Source organism: Halichoeres trimaculatus, unplaced genomic scaffold, assembly GCF_033239565.1.
Source record: "Halichoeres trimaculatus isolate MK-OKI-2021-1 unplaced genomic scaffold, fHalTri1.1 fHalTri1_scaffold_6, whole genome shotgun sequence".
Lineage (NCBI taxonomy): Eukaryota > Metazoa > Chordata > Actinopteri > Labriformes > Labridae > Halichoeres > Halichoeres trimaculatus.
In genome coordinates, this window is record NW_027437184.1 from 9,498,218 (window position 1) to 9,512,760 (window position 14,543).

A 14,543-nucleotide genomic window follows, 5' to 3' on the forward strand; every position below is an offset into this window, starting at 1 on the left:
TCAAGTATCCACTTAAATCCATATACACACATAACCCAAAAGCCGATCTTCACAGCAGAAAGCAACATGTTTATAGACCAATTTACTGTTAATAAACAGTTACAGCTGCATGCACATCTTGGCAACCTAAGTGCTGTGGACTACAATGGTTAGTAAAGCGATGTGAGGGTTTTAACCATCAAAAACCCCTTTAAAAAAAAAAAAAAAAACCTAAACAACACCAATTTAGCCGATGTAAAATGACTCACAGATTCGTGAGGAATCAGTAAGTGGATGGAAAACCTCAAGTGGACAGACATTCAGACATTTTAAGTGAAGAAATGCAGCCTGTACCCCAAAAAGGAGTTTAAATACACAAGTCACTCAGTGCTTATGACTGCATTACCTGTGGACCAGGCTGTGAAATATGAAAACATGAACTTGCTAATAAACCAGAGAACCTCCCATACCAAAGGCAGGTACAATGGCCACTAAGACCTGGGCTATAATAAGGAAGCCAGAAAATATGTCTAGATAAAGAATGCACCAAATATATCAGAAAACTAATGGTTCGTATTTTAAGATTACCAATAAGACTGGTTCACAGTGGTTCACCGGTTCATCGTGTATCAGTGACCCTGTCAAATAGTGAATCTGAGTCGACAACCACTGACATGTTTGGCTGAGTGTCATCAGTAAGTTATTAAACTTAGCAGTTTTGCTCCTATAAGGGCAAGGCTAACTTGACTGACAGGTGGGTACCCCGTAGCTGTCTGTAAAGAGGCTAAAGGCCCACCTCTTTATCTCACCCTAACTCAAACAAAGCCAGGATGAGTTTGGCATTTAAATCTCAGCCATATCTTGTTTTCGTCAGGTGTTTTATCTAACTTCTTCACCTTCTTTTGTACGTATTTCTAGAAGCCCTTCCAGGATTATGTTTTAGACATTACAGCCTGAGAAACTTTGAAACTCCCTCCACCTGTGAGTCTGACTGATTTATGGAAGGGTAGGGACCTGATTTGGTCCCCTCCACACAGGACTCAGTCCCTCAGGATGGGTCCAAGGAGTTTCCTCACTGGGAGTCCCAGCGGGGAATCTCTCCCTCTGAACCTTGACAACCAGGTGAGTCTATTATATAACTATCGTGCATCCAGGGTCAGCTTCACTCCCTCGCCTTACCTGGGCAGTTAAAGCCTCTTGGCTCGGCCCTTGGCAGCAGAACTCTACGGCAGGACACTCTGATCTCATTAGGGAGTTATTTCAGGGGCCGGTTGCTTTTTCCTGCAGGTCCTAAGAGGGTTAGAGAGTCCTGAGTTCTGATTTCTGGCTGCAGAGTCACTACAGCCTGGACGTCGGCTGGCTCCTGCTGCTGAAGCCTGCTGGCCTGAGGGGCCAAGGATTTCCACTTTGAGACTACTTTGGCTCTTTTTGTCCAACCAATTCACCTCACTCACAGCACAGAAGACACCTGCAAGACTCGCCTCTTGCGGGATAAATTTCTCCCCCTTGGTGTGAGGAGGACCTGTCTACCTTCTCCTCTTCTCGTTTCTGTGTCCTCGGTGCTCTTGTCGGACGGCACCAATGGGGAACCACGGCTCGAACCTCGACGACATCCTGGCGGAGGACATGCACCACTGGTACAACAAGTTCATGAGGGAGTCTCCGTCGGGCCTGATCACACTGTTTGAGCTGAAGGCCATCCTGGGCCTGAAGGGCATGAGCGAGAACGCTAACAGCTACGTGGACCAGGTCTTCTTCACCTTCGACATGGACGGGGTTTGTAAAACATGAAATGCTTTTCTCTGAAATGTAAAAGATAGAGAAAACAGTGTTTGATTTTAAACCTGAAGCCTCTTAATATGCTCGACAGAACTGGATTCAGTCTAAGCCTTAACGATCCCCCCATTGTGAAAACACACAGAATAACACATCCAGTTTTAAATCTGTTTGAGCTTTAAATCACGCAGAACCATGAAGCTGGACTCAAAAGAGTAAAAAAGTTAATAGAAAACTGGAAAAAGAAAATTTTCAATCTAAATAATAAAAATAAGATGATGCAAAGGTAAACCTCTGAAAACAGGTATATAGGATAAAAATAAACTTCACCTCCCAAAAAAAACAAAAACAGAGTGCTTTTTACTTGTCTACTTCAAATATTTCCTTTTTCTCTTTGATAGCTTTTTTATTTGCTTATTTGCTTTTTTTTTTTTTTTTACAGTTTTTTAAAATCTTTTAGGTTTACAACAATTAACTACTTTAACAGGCGAAGCTACAAGTGAATCCTTAACTCACATAAGGATTAAGCAACTCTCCTACTCGTAGAGGTAGAAAATGAAAGTGTGAGGGTTATAGTAGCTGCAGTGTTTTAGCTTTAGTTTCATGGTAAATGTGCTTTTTGCAAAGTTCAGGAAGTTCTCTGTGAAATTAAAAATTCACTGTAAACTTACTTTAGGTGGAGTAAATAATAAATTTGCTTCATTTAGCTTATATTTCACAATAATTCGGTATCAAGTTGTAGTTATATGCTTAAAATACATTTTGTGATGAGTTCTGTTGACTCTAAATAAAGGTTTTATAGTTATGTTTTATGTAGTTGAAGTTACACAGTAAAAATGTTTCTGTAGTTTTAGTTTCATTGTAAATGTCCCTTATGAAAAATATGTTTAACACTGAATAAACTTTAAGTACATGAAGATCCACGGTAAACTTACTAAAGGTGAAGATCCACGGTACATCTATTGAATTTAGCTTAAACTTTGAAATGTTTGAATTGGCATCACATTTAACATACTATTGGTAGAGTTTTACAGTTAATTTATGTAGCTGATGTTTTGCAGTACAATGACTTCATCTTGTTTAAGTTTTACAGTTAAAATGTGTTTGGAGTTTGAGTTTCACAGTAAATGTATTAATCTATTTTTATAAAGATTAACTGTGTTTTTTCTTCCTTTGGCTCAAGTTTTACAGTTTAAATGATGTAGCTTAAATTTCACGCAAGAGTTCTATAAAGTAGTAGTTTCACAGTAAAAGTACATGTGTAGAGTCAAAATTAACATTAACTGTACTTCTTATTGTTTAAGTTTCACCTGTTGAGAGCTTTGTAGTCGGAGTTTCATGGTTAAAAGCTTCAAGCAGTTGGAGTTTCACAGTTAAGTGTGACCATGTTTGGGCTTCACATGGCTTCACAGTAAAAGTGCTTATTGTTTAGACTTAGGTTAAACATTGTGTTGTTCGAGCGTCACAGTAAAAAAAGTTTAATGTAGTCTAAGTTAAAAAAAAAAGCGCTAAGTAAAAAGTTTCACAGTTAATATGCTACATACAGGATAAGTACAGTAATAATTTGTCACAGTCTAAGTTTCAAAACATTCTTGATGCTGTTGAACTCAAATTGCTACGGGTAGATGGGTAGATTCAGATTCACAGTAACTTGAACAATTAATTTAATAAAAGTTTCACACTTAGTGCGCTACAGTTGGAGAGATTTTTAAAGTAAAATACAGCAGGACTTCCATCTTTGAGTAGTGTTCTGCTCTGGTAATTTAATTTCTTTAAAGTCCAGATTTGATAACAGATACTTTTACTTATCATTTGAATTCAGTACTTTTGCTCCACAGATGAACATAATACTTCCATATTTGTTCTTCACTTGCAAAAAAAAAAAAAGAAAGAAAACAGTGACTTAGCATTGTTGATGAAACAGCAGAATACTAGTTCAATTACATGACTCTTACTTATTTTAGGAAATCAAATGCTAAAATGTTGTTTATGATAAGAGGAGATTGAATTGAGGCATTCATGTTGAATTTTTATAAGAACCAAAAAGAGTGTTTGGTTGCTGACACCAAACACTATAAAAAAATTCAACATGTCCAAAGGAAGCTGTTTGGTTTTTCAAAAGTGACCCAGGTGTAGAGGTATACAACAAAGAATCACATCAAAATTAAAACAAAGAGTATGAAGGTTCAGATGCATGATGGGAGTTAACCTACAGGTCATGTGACATTGTTTTCAGGTGTTTAGGGTGAGCTAATGGACCTTTACGAGCAATAATCCACTTTTATTCTCCAAAATAAAACTGATCTGAGACCAGATAAGACGGAAACATTCAGTTATTCACAGCCTTAGGTTAGGCTAGTGGAGGGTTATCTCTGGAGAATGATCTATGATAGCTCACTCTGTCTGCGCTACAGGGATGGAATCACAATGATGACAGGCCATCGTTAGAGCTCTGATGTCTGAGAGGTTAAAACTGAGGGCCCTATAAGAGGAAAGACTTAATGAAGTGTAGAGCTCAGCATTGGTCAATATGAACACAAGGAACAACTCCATTCAGAAACCAAATACTCAGAAACCATAATTCAAATTAGCATGCATATGATCCAGATGTTGTAGATATTTCTATAACTGACAGCCTCAAATGTTGGTCATGCTTTGGGTCTAAACTGCAGTTCAGCCTCCTTCCACTGTCTGGAGCTGTAGCTCTGGTTAACCTCTGCTGCCATGATGCTATAAAGCTCTACTACCTGGATGTAAACAGTTACAGATACAGATGTTGTATCGTAGTGTAGCATGCTTGGTCTGTAAGGCTGGTAGTACTAGCTCAGGCTCTACTCCAGTGTCTCCATGTGAGATAAAACATGCTTGGTTTGACTGTATCTGAGTTGTCTTATCTTTTGATTGGTCAGTTAGTCAACTTCCTGTTTTAACAAATAGAAAACTAGTCGCCTCATATGGAGCTTTTTTTGATTTCCCCAAATGAACTTCAAGAGTAACACATTTCACCATTCAAAGAATAAAAGTCCTAAAGTGAGGTCAAACTTTTATTTCCTCACTAATGTTTGAAGAAATAAATCAGCACGTATCGGATCACTCTTAAAACAGAAATAAGAGAAAAATAGTTTAGGTGATTTGTAGAATGATGTTTGTTCAAAGTAAAATATACCTTTAAGCTTTTATTTTGAAATTTAAAGAGCAGTAATGTTTGTTTTCTGTTACAGAAGTTTTGATTTGCTGAAAATGAAAAGCTGTTTGGTTTTTTTATTTTGCTCCAGGAATTCACGAGTTAAAAATGAGGACAAAGATGGCGGCACTCTCTCCCTCTCTAATTGGCTTACAGAGTTTGCTCGCTGGTTTGATCCCCACTGTGTGTGTGTGTTTATGGCGAGCTAAGTGGATTCCCATTTGGCGCTGAGGGTCAGGAAGGGTGTTCTGAGAATCGAGCAAACGGAAGGACACCTGGAGATCACCTGTCAGACGTAGATGTCAGAGATGTTTTAATGTGGGGCAATGCAGAGCGCGTAGAGATCAAGCAAACACCCACCAATCAATTAACAGCTCTGCTGCTCAATCAGCCAATTAGGGGAGTCGATCAAAGTCCTGCATTAATCTGTCTGAGGAGCAATTGATTTGGAGTGTGGAGACAGACGACAACAAATTAATTAAAGAAAGGAGCTCAGGAGTCAGAGTTGAAACGCTGCAGAGGTTTACAGCTGGGGGGCTCTTTAGAGTCAGCTGTGTTTTGGTGTGGGTTATCCTGATGAGCGGTTGTGTTGTGATCATGCTCGTACAAGCTTGGAAAACAAGGTGGGGCACCAGGAAAACATGACCTTCATATTAAAACTGAAACTATCAAGAAATTTTAGAGATGACCACAAGGGGAATCCCTGCATAGAACAGTTCATAGTCACCGTGATTTCTGAAGAGGTCTTATGAAGCCAAAAGATCCTGGAAAGGTTGACTCCAGTTAACCTCCTACTGAGCTCGTGGGATACCAAGGGGGTGGGGTTAAAGCAGCGTCGAACATACCTGCCTGCCAGCTCTAAGTCTACCTCCCTTAAATCCCTAATGTGATCTAAAGAGGTGGGAACATTTTTGGACCAGGCTGTCTTTTTTTTCAAAAAAAGTGAAACTGATGCAGCAAATATGTTTATTCCTGCTGTAAAGCATTTTATTATTGAGCTCTGTGGGGACTGACTCACTGCTTGAGGCATCTTTTAGTGGACACTGAGGGACCTACAGGTTCTTTTATGGTCTTTTATTGATTTAAATTTTTTTTTAAAACCAAAGAAAAACTTTAAAAAAACGAAAAATATAACTTTGTTTACCTCGGACATGAAGCTATTTGAGCTTTTATTTTGAAGGCAATATGCTGTATCTCTGTCAGTGCTTCATGACTCTTAGTAACATATTTGAACACGAGGGTATAAAATGTTTAAAATTGCAGTATAGAGTCGAACAACAACCTCAAGTATCAAAACACTAACCAAAAAGTAAAGGTCCTTAAAATTGCAATACCTCTAATGTCCACTAGAGTCTGTCTTGAGCTAATGTTTGTTATGATTTGTCTCTGTACAAATAAAAATTGATTGATACAAATTGATTGTCCCAGCAGTTTGTCAGCCCCAATAATTATCCATGTAAAAATAAACTGCAGTACCCTGAGTGTCCAGTACAGCCTGTTTCCAGCAGTGAGTCAGTCCCCATAGAGCTCCATGTTAAAATTTTCAACTTTACATCTTTTTGATCTCAGTAGACTGTGGACAGGTTGTTACAAACAGGAAATGCTGACAAACAATCTAAAGCCGGTAAACAAAGGTTTTAACGTGCCTCAAATTGAGTCAGGCGCCCCCGCTCCAGACGTTGGAGCTACATTTAGATCATGGCGTCAGACTTGGACACATTGTTCAATAGTAGTTAGCCTCAGCGCTAACTTTCCACCCACACAATAGGCAGCCTGAGTTAGCTTCCTTTGTTGTGTAATGTTTCTAAATCAGCTGCAGACGAATAAACAGAGCTCTGATGAAATGAGATTAATGGGTCAGTGCAGTGTGACTGCTGAGTTTTATTTGGATGACACTGGTTAGTTAGCATGTTTGATGTTCTTCTTAACTGGTAGGTGTGTTCAGTAATTTCAGGTATTAGGGAGTCATGGTTTAAATCTGGAGGACTGTACAAACAGATGATCTCTCTGAAACTATTGTTCCAAACAACATCATGAAGCTTTAATGTCGCTGTTTTCTGTCTGCAGGACGGTTACATCGACTTTGTGGAGTACATTGCAGCTGTCAGTCTGATGCTGAAAGGAGAAATCAACCAGAAACTAAAGTGGTACTTCAAACTATTCGATCAGGACGGCAACGGAAAGATCGACAGGGACGAGCTGGAGACCATCTTCTCGGTAAAACAACAGGAAGAAGTCGGGGAACCAGTTTAGTGTTTAGAAGATTCAGTCTGTGTTGTTGTCACTGGTTTTTTAGGGGTGGGTATCAATCAAAATGTTTGGTACCTGTACTGATACCAATACCTTCACTTGGATACTGGTTCCTGAATGATACCAATTTTCCAATACCAAATTTATAATGTTAATTTTAACAAAAAAAAATTACACATTACAGTACAAATCTTGAGTCTTTTTTTTTAGATTTAGTATTTTTCCACTCTGAGCAGTTTTCTTATAAAAAAATAAACAAATAATTGCTAGCGCAAAAAAACAGTGGCAAAAAAGTGACAGGTCAGTATATATTGAGTACTTTCTAAATGTGTTTATAACAATAGATGATGTTTCTTCGGCTGATTATTCTTTTAATGTCAAAATAACAGTTATCCTCTTTTATTAATGCTTGGAACCGCCAAAAACGACCAAAAGAGACAAGTGTGAACAAGGTTACTTTGCATGCAGATGTTGTATCAGGCTGCATCATATGTCATGGATCATATAGGCTGTCCATGTGCTTGTGCATCAAGTGTGTCAAAACTCACCACCTAAGCATGCCAAATTGTAGAGAAGTGAATTGTGCCCGGCGTACCTGCGGTCACACTGGCCACACGAACTGGACTTTAGGGTTGAGGTATGCTTGGGCACAGTATGGATGGCCAGCATGGCTGCGCTCTGAGAGTCTGAAAACCCTTTCCTTTTAACCCCTCCTTTTCAAAAACTGACTGTGTTTTTATTTTTTTACATTCACACTATTTTCAGAACCAAAACTTATCCCTAGAACCCTGACTTTTTTTCTCTAAATTCTAAATTTCAACTGATATTTTCCTTGATTTCCACCCTATTTCTTAAAATTCTGTCTTTGCTTTAGTTTTTTTATTTTGGGAAGGCCTTTTATGATTTTATTCAGACAGTATATGGCAGTGGATAGAGTCAAAAACAGGATGTGGTGGGGAATGACACGCGGGAAACAGGCTGTAGGCTGGATTCGGACCAGAGCCACCCGCTTGAGGGCGAACCCCATGGGGCATGACCTAGATTGCTAGGCCATCTGCCCCCAAGAATTCTGATTTTTAAAGAACTCTGACTTTCCTCTGGGGAGTCTGACCTTTCATCTTCCCATAAACTTTTTTTTTTATTACAGAATAGTGACTTTTATTGCGGTTCTGAGATTTTTCTTCAAAATTGTACATTTTTCTTCAGAGCCCTGGACTTCTTGGGCCTGGAACTTCATATATTTTAGCGACAATTAAGGCTTTTTTCTCACGATAATTATTGTTATTATTATTATTTTATTTTATTTTTTTTAAACTTTTTTATAGAATTCTAACTTCTCAGAACAGTGACTTTTTTCAAAGGATTCCAACTTTCCCCCACTCATTAGTTTTCCCCAGCACTGTGACTCAATCTCAAAATGTTGACTTGTTTGTTAGAACTTTTTCCCAGAAATTTAACTTTTCTCTTTTTTTAAATTCTAAGTTTCTTTTTAGATTTCTGACTTTTGTGTAACTGAATAAAATTCTGACTTTATTCTTCAAATTCCAACCTTTTCTTGGTACTCTTGCTATTTTTTTTCCTCAGAATCCTGACATAAATAGAATAAGGAGTTAAAACAATTTCACACTCTTTTTCTAAGCACTGTGACATAAATAAGAGTCATAAATGGGTGATCCCAAAATTCTAAAAAAAAAAAAAAAAAAAAAGGCAGAACTTAAAAAGTCTGATTAAAAGCTCCTGTTACTTCTTTGGACAAAGTTGTATATCTTCTAAGTATCTTAGCAGTGAAAATAAACTCCTCCTACTGTCTTTTACTTGACATCTTACTATTTAATTATTATTTAACTGACATTCCTGAATTTCCCCTCGGGGATAAATAAAGTATTTTCTATTCTATTCTATTCTATTCTATTCTATTCTATTCTATTCTATTCTATTCTATTCTATTCTATCCTATCTACCCACTGACAGTGAATATGGATGTTAAATTTAAAAATCCTGACTGATTAAACCATGCTGCTAAAGTTGTTTCTGTCCCAACTTTAACACCAGAAACATTTCCACTGTATTTAAAACCTAAATCTTTATTTTTATCAGGATGTCTTCACATCATTACATCTTCTCTATTTTCAGTAGTAGTACTCTCAGTTCAGGATTAGTCAAATACATTGATGTCAATCGATATGTGAACTTTTTCCTCTGCAGCTACTCCCTGTGGCTTCAGGAAGCTGTTCAAACAGAACGAGGAAATGTTTTTGCTTATGGACATAAAACATACTGAGGAAGCTGAATAAAACACTATTCTACAGTGAGGACCAAAATGACAAAGCTAAAGGTGAAAAGAGCAGTGAGTGAATCAGCACGACTGAAGCTACTGCTTTGCTCTCACTGAGAACTGGATTAACTCTGAAATTAGACAAGTGTTAATCTGCTGAATGAGCTCAATCTCAGGCTCACAGGGAGCTCAGTGAAGTGGGTCGAAAGTCTCCAGCCCAGTTATGCTGGGTGTGAAACCAGTCTGAAAGGTGTAAGGGACTCCGGTCTGATGTGGGGAGGGTGTAATGCTGGGACTCAGAGAGAAGTTCAAGTGAAATAGGAAATTAAAATATTCATGGATTTAAAAAGTGGAGATTATCCAGCATTAAATACAGGCTAATGAAGGGTATAAAAAAAAAGAAAAATAAACTTTAAGGCTGAACCTTTGACCCACAGTTATTCAAAGTCAGAATAACAAATAAACCAAAGTGCAGTATTTAAGATTCTCTTCCGTGTGTTTTTTTTTTAAAATTGGAGGTTGTGTTTGTCTCCCCCTACAGGCCATCCAAGACATCACACGGAACAGAGACATTGACCCAGAGGAGATCGTATCACTCATATTTGAGAGGATCGACGTAAAGGGGGAAGGTACGGCAAGATATGGCCAATACTGTAACATGCTAACAATGCTAATGTTAGGAATGTTAGGAATACACAGCAGTAGATGTGGACCGGGCATCTGGTGGTGAGGATCCTGATAGCACTGCTCTCCCCGGCAGTAAACATGTCTATTTCTGTTGTTAAGTTTGATATTTTATCATGGAGCTCTATGGGGACTTACTGCTAGAGACAGACTCTAGTGGACACTGAAGGGAACTGCAGCTTGTTTTAACATAGAGCTCGATGGGGACTGACTCACCGCAGGAACCAGACTCTGTTGGGAACTGTTTCAGATGTTTGGATTTTCCAAGCTCTGTTTTGTATCCATGACCAAACCCTTTAGTTTCTGTTTCCTGTAATAATCCCTAACCTCTCTTTGGACCAGGTGAGCTGACCTTGGAGGAATTCATCGAGGGAGCAAAAGACCATGAAGACATCATGGAAATGCTGAAGAAAATGATGGACCTGACACCTGTGTTAGTGATCATCGTGGAGGGCCGGGCGGGATGAGTGAGAGCCAGGACTACAAAGACTGATGAAAGCACAAATCCTCCAATCTTAAGTCCCTAAGTGTAGGATGAAATCATACAGATCAGCTCCAACTCCCCATCCCACAAAGACCAGACCCTGTCCCCATTCCCTGACTCTTCTTGGAGGCGCCTGATATTCTGTGGTTATGGGATTCAAATGGATGTTGGAAATGTAAAACTGAAATTTGCACTGTGACTGGCTGTCCAGCCTCCCAGCGTTCGGCCCTTTCTCCAGGTATCAGAGTGGAAAATGAACTCATTTTTGACAAAGATCATTCTTTGATGAAGACTTTTGATGATTCTTTTCCCCAGCAGCCTCACAAGTCATCCACCACCACCAATATTGTGATGTCCAACCTAAGTGTTCAACATTATTTTGATTTGAGAAGTGATTCTGTTCAGAGATGCCATGTTTGTCCAAGGCTAAATTCCACCAGATCCTTGTTTGGTCCATCTCTTCTCCAGCAGTCATCTATGGCACATACACAGACTTTTATATTTGATGGATGCTGGAGCAACCATGTTTCGACCAGCACAAAGCAGACTGACCAGGACCGGAGGTGTGGGGACAAGAATAACACTAAAACACTCCCCAGATTGTATCGTAGTCAACTACAAAAAAAACGTCCTGTTCTTTCCAAAGTCACACAATCTGTTCCTAGAAACCTTCACTATTCACCAAAGAATTGTTCCTCTTTGTAAGTCACCGGTTTTATTTGAACTTTTAGCTCCTCTGCTGAAAACTGCCCTGACAATTTCTTGTGGTACTACAGTCCTTTTAGATTTTGTTGATTTGAAACTAAGAGGGATCCTCTCCTGTTGGTTCTTCCTTTAGTTTGCTGCCTGTCTGGGTGACCTTTCATGGTTTTAATCAGTTTCGAACCCACTGTGAGTCCAAGGGTTGTGAAAAAGCCTAAACAGCATCATCACTAGCATCATCACGCATCATAGCTGCAACCAAAAGAAACTGTTTCAGAGTAAAAAGGATCAAAGATGTAAAGCAAGCATTAGCAGTAGCAAGCAAAAGGTTTTCAAGTCCCGGTATTTCCTTTTGTTTTTTTGATTTAGTGCAACAGTTAAAAGACAAAGGATATTCAGTTCACGATCACAGGAAATCAGCAAATTTCATCGAACAGCAACAGTGTGCCCACCTGTCAGTTAAATAAGCCACACCCCTGATTATGCAAAATGTTAAATATCAAATTCAAATATAATGGGTTGAAAAATGATCATCTCCTGCCAAGAGCATACAAAGTTAAGTCAATGAGGAGTCCTGTTCTTTTGGAGCGGCCCTCAAGTGGACTCTCAAGAAACTGCAGGTTTTAACACTTTGCCATTGGCTTGGACAAATAAAACACTGACTTTCCAATCATGGCACTCCTGGTTCAATGTGAAGAAGGATTCTGCGATCTGTAAGAGTCCCCTGTTGGTGAAGAGCTGTGACTGTGTGAGCAAAGATACTGGGAGTTGGTCCTTATCCTCTTTATGTTGTAATAGGTTGAGCTGCCTGAGCTGTAATGGAGTCAAATTAGCCACAGCCTTGACAGCTCAGGCTTTTATTCTGAAAGGAGCAGCTCAGTGAGGTCAGGGAAGAAATATGAAGCAGAGGTTTGAGAAACTTTTTACAAACAAACAAACATGGAAGAATCAAACAGGATGTGTTCTGTTTTTTAAGAATGTACAGGAGGCACTCAGATCCAGTTTCCTTTTCTGTTTGTCCCTGCTAAGCAGAGCGTTGTAATCCAGCCTAAAATAATCCTCAACAACCTGATCCATCAGCTCCTCTGGAACCAGGCCACAGATTCATCCTGGGCCAAACCGGGGCAGCCGCCGCAGCCAGACGCTGTGATTAGAGTCGAACTAAAGGAGATTTCCCCCTCACACTGTCTCTCTTTGGTTTTCCACTGAAGGAAAAATGAGACTGTAAACTCTCCTGATCTGACTTGACGTAAAGAAGCAGCAACACGCCTGAATGCTGAAACTGTGGATTTTCTTCTTCTCTCACAGCGTTAGTCAAGCGTAGATTTGTTTGTCTGGTTTCTCATTTTGAAGTGGAGGAGTGATCTGAGTGCGGAGAACATTTTTACTTTTATACGCTGATGTGTGAGACGAGACCAGGACGACGGAGGAGGATGTTTGAGCCGGTGGTAGACTCGAGGGTTAGAGGCCATTTGTCCTTAAAGCTGCTAGTCGTACAGTCTAATCACACCTTTAAAGCTGACAGCTCTCATAGTGCAATAGAGATTTTTACAGTGAGAATGTGTCCTGTAAAACAAGGTATGTTCATTTTAACTGATCATGTTTGTGTTGCCTTATCAATAAAGTTTTTAAACAAACTCTTTTCTCTTTCATTTAAACCTTGAAAAAGTCATAAAGTTTGCAGTCAGACATGAATATCGTCTCACCATCCAGGCCAGTTTTATTAACAAATATATAAAAACAAACATCAAACATGTCTTCACTGCTCCTTGGGTCTATGTTCACTTATTCAGGTCGGTGAGGCAATCTAACTGTCGGTTTTAAATAGTGTAATCACTTCATTTCACACAGGATTAGGATCTGCTTTACTCAGTTTCACAGCATCCTGGATTGTGGTTTTGACGCTACCTGAAGATAAAACTATATTATTTCAATATCAAATAGATTTCATTCTCAAATAAGAGTCAAAAGTTGTTTTTTTTGTTTAAATTGTGACTTTTCTTTGTAGTATTTTGACTCTTTTTCACATATTTGAGACAAAGTAAGATTTTGACCTTTCCCTAAAATCCACAAGTTCTTCTTAAACTTCTTGTTTCTGATACAGAGTTCTGACTTTAAAGCCGCTCTGATGAGCTCATTGGATTGTGTGATTTTAGCAACCCTTTTGGACAAAATGTTAACGAGTCAAAAATCATATTTAATTCCAAAACCTTCTCAAAATTCAGACTTTTTTCCCTTAATTGAGACTTTTTTTCAATTGAGACTTTTTTTGTAGGAGTCATACATTTTCATAACCTTTGGATTTTTTTCTGAACAATTCTTACTTCAGAATCTAAATTCTGCCTTTGTAGGTCATGTGATAAACAATATGGATTGTGTGATTCTCACGTCCCCTGACATAATGTTATTCTCTGAAAATCAAATATATTAATTCCATATATTTTCACAATTCAGACTTCTTACCTGTTCACACAGACCAAACTTTTTTCTTTGAATTTGGACTAATTTCAGAGTATACTAACCTTTTTGTGATGAGATTATTAGCTTCTTACTTTTACAAAGTATACTTTTTTAAAGCTCCTGTGAAGGACTTTATGGATAAGGTGATCATAGCGGTTCCTCTTTGGACATTATGTAATCCTCTCGAAGTCAAGTATATCTTTTCTAGACAAATAATTCTGACTTTTAATCAAAATTTTGAATTTCGACCCTTTTTTCCTAGAAATCCAACAGTTTTTATACAGTTCAGCCTTTTTTTTTTAGATTTGTGATGTAACAGAATTCTGACTAATTTCGGAGTATTCTTTTTTTTTCAGGAAAAATACTTCAGTTCCTGATTTTGTTACACTGAATTTTCTGACTTTGATCACTTAATTCTAACTTTATAGCTCATGTGATAAACTTTAAGGACTGCGTGATTTTGGCACCCTCTGTGGATAAAAATGAAAGCCTCTGTATCTACAGGGTTTTAAAAAATCTGCTCTGCTGTCTTCTAACTATTAAATGTTTGGCTTGTTGCAGATGTTCGCTCTGAAATATGTACCCAGGCTTGGTTTTACAGGTGTTAAAAATAATAACCTTGTAGGATAAATTTTAAGTGTTGAAGGTCTTATTTGTGTTTTTGGGCCTAAAGGGAGAAATCAGCATTTCTTTTTCACAACTATCAAAAACAAAAAAGAAACGCTTCCAGGTAGCTTTAAACGGCACCA

The 14,543-nt window shown here is 38.5% G+C and overlaps 1 protein-coding gene across 1 annotated transcript; it reads left to right on the top strand.

The window, feature by feature from the left end:
- The first annotated feature begins 1,560 nt into the window (after window positions 1-1,560).
- guca1d (guanylate cyclase activator 1d) lies at window positions 1,561-10,615 on the top strand. The gene is made up of 4 exons (XM_074672721.1): window positions 1,561-1,755; window positions 7,007-7,156; window positions 10,006-10,093; window positions 10,491-10,615. The coding sequence occupies exons 1-4, from the start codon at window positions 1,561-1,563 to the stop codon at window positions 10,613-10,615; spliced, it is 558 nt and encodes a 185-aa protein (XP_074528822.1).
- Window positions 10,616-14,543: the final 3,928 nt, after the last annotated feature.